The sequence below is a fragment of the Lolium rigidum genome, chromosome 6 (assembly GCF_022539505.1).
Source record: "Lolium rigidum isolate FL_2022 chromosome 6, APGP_CSIRO_Lrig_0.1, whole genome shotgun sequence".
Classification (NCBI taxonomy): Eukaryota; Viridiplantae; Streptophyta; class Magnoliopsida; order Poales; family Poaceae; genus Lolium; species Lolium rigidum.
Window position 1 is genome coordinate 224,259,665 of NC_061513.1, and position 3,318 is coordinate 224,262,982.

The following is a 3,318-nucleotide window of genomic DNA, read 5'->3' on the forward strand; positions in this document are numbered from 1 at the left end:
GCGCACGACCGAATACCTCCGATCCAGCAAACTCCAGGCAAAAGCACTGTTACATTCGCCGGCGGAGCCTTCCGGAACTCAACACTCCGGCCAGATCACGAGTACAGGCCTCCGGTAGGTCCTCCTCTTCACGCAAGAGAGGCCCTAGGACCGCCGCCTTTATTCAGGTCGGACCCCCACGTCGGGGACCATCCTGGGATGGCCACTCCAACCCTCCACCGGCGACACCATCGCCGGCTTCCAAGCACCTCCATCTCGCCGCCGGAACGCGGTGATAGATCAAAAGATCCACCACCACCAAGCAAAAGCACTGTTACATTCGCCGGCGGAGCCTTCCGGAACTCAACACTCCGGCCAGATCACGAGTCCAGGCCTCCGGTAGGTCCTCCTCTTCACGCAAGAGAGGCCCTAGGACCGCCGCCTTTATTCAGGTCGGACCCCCACGTCGGGGACCATCCTGGGATGGCCACTCCAACCCTCCACCGGCGACACCATCGCCGGCTTCCAAGCACCTCCATCTCGCCGCCGGAACGCGGTGATAGATCAAAAGATCCACCACCACCAACCGCAGACCGATCCTCTCCGGCGAAGAAGAGGGTCACCTCCACCGTCGAACCCAAGGCTGCTGCCCCGGGCGACCTCGTACCGCGGGAGAAGCCCAAGATCATCGCCCCTCACCGGCGAGAGGCGGAGGGAAAGGCGCAGCCCGCCTCCACCAGCCACCACCGCCGGCATATGCCGCCGATGGGAGGCGGGGAGGCCGCAGCCCGCAGCTGGATCGTCCCCGGGAAGACTGCCGCCGCCCCTCCATCCTCGTCCGACCGCCGCCGCCCCGGGAGGCGGAAGGGCCGCCGCCGCGTGAGAGACTCCTTGGCCGCCGTTCCCGATGCGTCACGAGGGAGGGCCCCCGCCGCCGCCACGCCCCGAGATCTTTGCCCCGGCGGCGCTGCCGGCGGCGGCGGCGGCGGGAGGGTTGGGGTGCGGGAGGCTAGGCTAGGGTTGGGGTTGGGGTTGGGGTTGGGGTTGGGGTGGAAGTATGTATGGTCGTGATTAGAACTTTTAAATTTTGTTCACGTGCCAAACAGCATGAGTGGTCAATGTGGATCATCAATTAGTCATACCAGTGGTGATTTGTTGTGGAGAATGAGTAATAATGACGCATCAGAGAAAACAACAGCTTTTTTTTGAAATCAAAAGAAAATGTCGATGGAGTCCAGGGATTTAATTATTGGTTCCATCGATCAGCGAGCGAACGAAATTCGCGTCCCAAATATTGCCTCATTTATATATGGCGCACGCGTGAGTGGGGCTTTCTTTTCGATCGGTCGCATGCGTGGCAGGCTGCTGCACGACTTACTTCTCGCGTGATGAATTAAAAGCGAGGGAACGAACGAACGCAAAGACAATTAAAAGCGAGGGAACGAACGAATTAGTAAGAGGGATGCCGGGCCCTTCTTCGATCGATCGGTTTTTGCTCTACCGGCCGGCGCATTCACGCGTAGCCCCGGTGTCCGAATCCGGGAACATGCACGATTGCTCTACCTGGACGTGCCAACTGCCAAACGGAAGAGCAAGCCCAGGAATCCGATACAAGGTAGAGTACGTAGGGAACTCGAGTTGGCCGGCGGTATTCCTCCTCCATACCTATACTATATATGCCGCTCGTCCCCTGCCACATCTCATCGATCGCACACGACGCGCTTCATTCCCTGTTTCCACCAGCAGCTCCGATCGATCTGATGGCCACCTGCAACAAGCGGCCCGCCGCCGTCGACCGCCCGGGAGCGACCACCTGCCGCAAGAGGAGGCGCGTCGTCGGAACCACCGCGCACTACGACACGGAGGCGCGCCTCGGCGAGGGCATGTACGGGGTCGTCGTCAAGGCGCGCCATCGCGCCACCGGCCAGGCCGTGGCCATCAAGTCCCTCTGCAACCCCTTCAACGAGCACGAGCCCGCCGACGCCCGCGAGGTGCTGCGCGAGGCTCGCTTCCTGGAGGCGTGCGGCGGCCACCCCAACATCGTCGGCTTCCGCGGCGTCGTGCGCGACTACGTCACCGACGAGCTCGCCCTCGTCATGGAGCACGTCCAAGGGAAGAGCCTCCACCGCCTCCTGCGCGAGAGGCGCGGCGGACTCCCGGAGGACACGGCGCGGGGCTTCATGTGGCAGCTTCTCGCGGCGGCCAAGAGGATGCACGGCTGCCACGTCGTCCACCGCGACCTCAAGCCGGCAAACATTATCGTTAGCGGCGAAGAAGAAGGAATCACCAACCTCAAGATCTGCGACTTTGGTGCCGCCCTGTCCCTGTCGGAGGCGCCGCCGTACGAGAACGCCGGCACGGGGTGGTACCGGGCGCCCGAGATGCTCCTCGGGTTCTGCATCCACGACGCGCTCGTCGATACGTGGTCGCTCGGCTGCGTGATGGCGGAGATCCTCAGCGGCGAGAGGCTTTTCCAGGCGGACGGACCCGTCTCGCTGCTCAGGAGGATCTTCGAAGTGATCGGCGCGCCAGACGACGCAACGTGGCCGGGGTTCACTTCCAGTGAGTTCGCGCCCGAGGTGCAGCAGGTGCTAACGGGCCAACGGAGCACGCTGCGAGACATCTTCCCGGAGGAGAAGCTGTCCAAGGAGGGCTTTGATCTCCTCAGCGGCCTTCTTGCCTGCAACCCTGACAAGCGCTTCACGGCGGCCGCCGCGCTCAAGCTGCCATGGTTCGCCTCCGTTGCTGCAAACGCTCAACCTCCTCTTCTTCTTCCTGCTGCTGCTGCTGCTGCTACGACGGCCGTGTCCATAAAGGAGGAGGAAGTGGAGACCGCTCCATCGACGCTGCGCAGAAAGAGGGTCACCGCAAAGAAATCCATGCTGCCCGTAAAGAAGAAGACGCAGCTGATCGTTCCACCGGCGACATGATCGAAGACGGCCACTTCAGGCACCTGGAGTAGTTTTCTTTCGATAAAGAAGCACCTGGCATAGTTGTGGTTGAATCCCAACTGATTGTACCGTAGAGTAGACGTAGATGTAGTGCTATATGCCCTGGATCCAACTGACGTACTGATCAATTCCTTATTTGGTGGAATATTCAGTTATGTAATATATCTCGTTTGATGCAATTTGTGACAACTTGATCAAAGTGATTTTGCCTTCTTGGTTTCGCAACTCTCAAACTCCTGGAATACATACAGATTGTCTAATAGTACCAATTAGCTAGATCCAAGCAGATAGCTCTACCACTAACTTTTCGATCACATATATTCCAAGCATTTCGTTCGCAAAGTAGATATCTGAAGATATAATCACTAATTATTGTTACAAACGCTAA

General features: G+C 59.5%; 1 protein-coding gene across 1 annotated transcript; it reads left to right on the plus strand.

Moving 5' to 3' along the window:
• Positions 1-1,739: 1,739 nt before the first annotated feature.
• On the plus strand, positions 1,740-2,909 carry LOC124663799 (putative cyclin-dependent kinase F-2). Its single transcript, XM_047201459.1, has one exon. It carries the CDS (start codon positions 1,740-1,742, stop codon positions 2,907-2,909), a length of 1,170 nt encoding a protein of 389 aa, XP_047057415.1.
• The last annotated feature ends 409 nt before the right edge of the window (positions 2,910-3,318 follow it).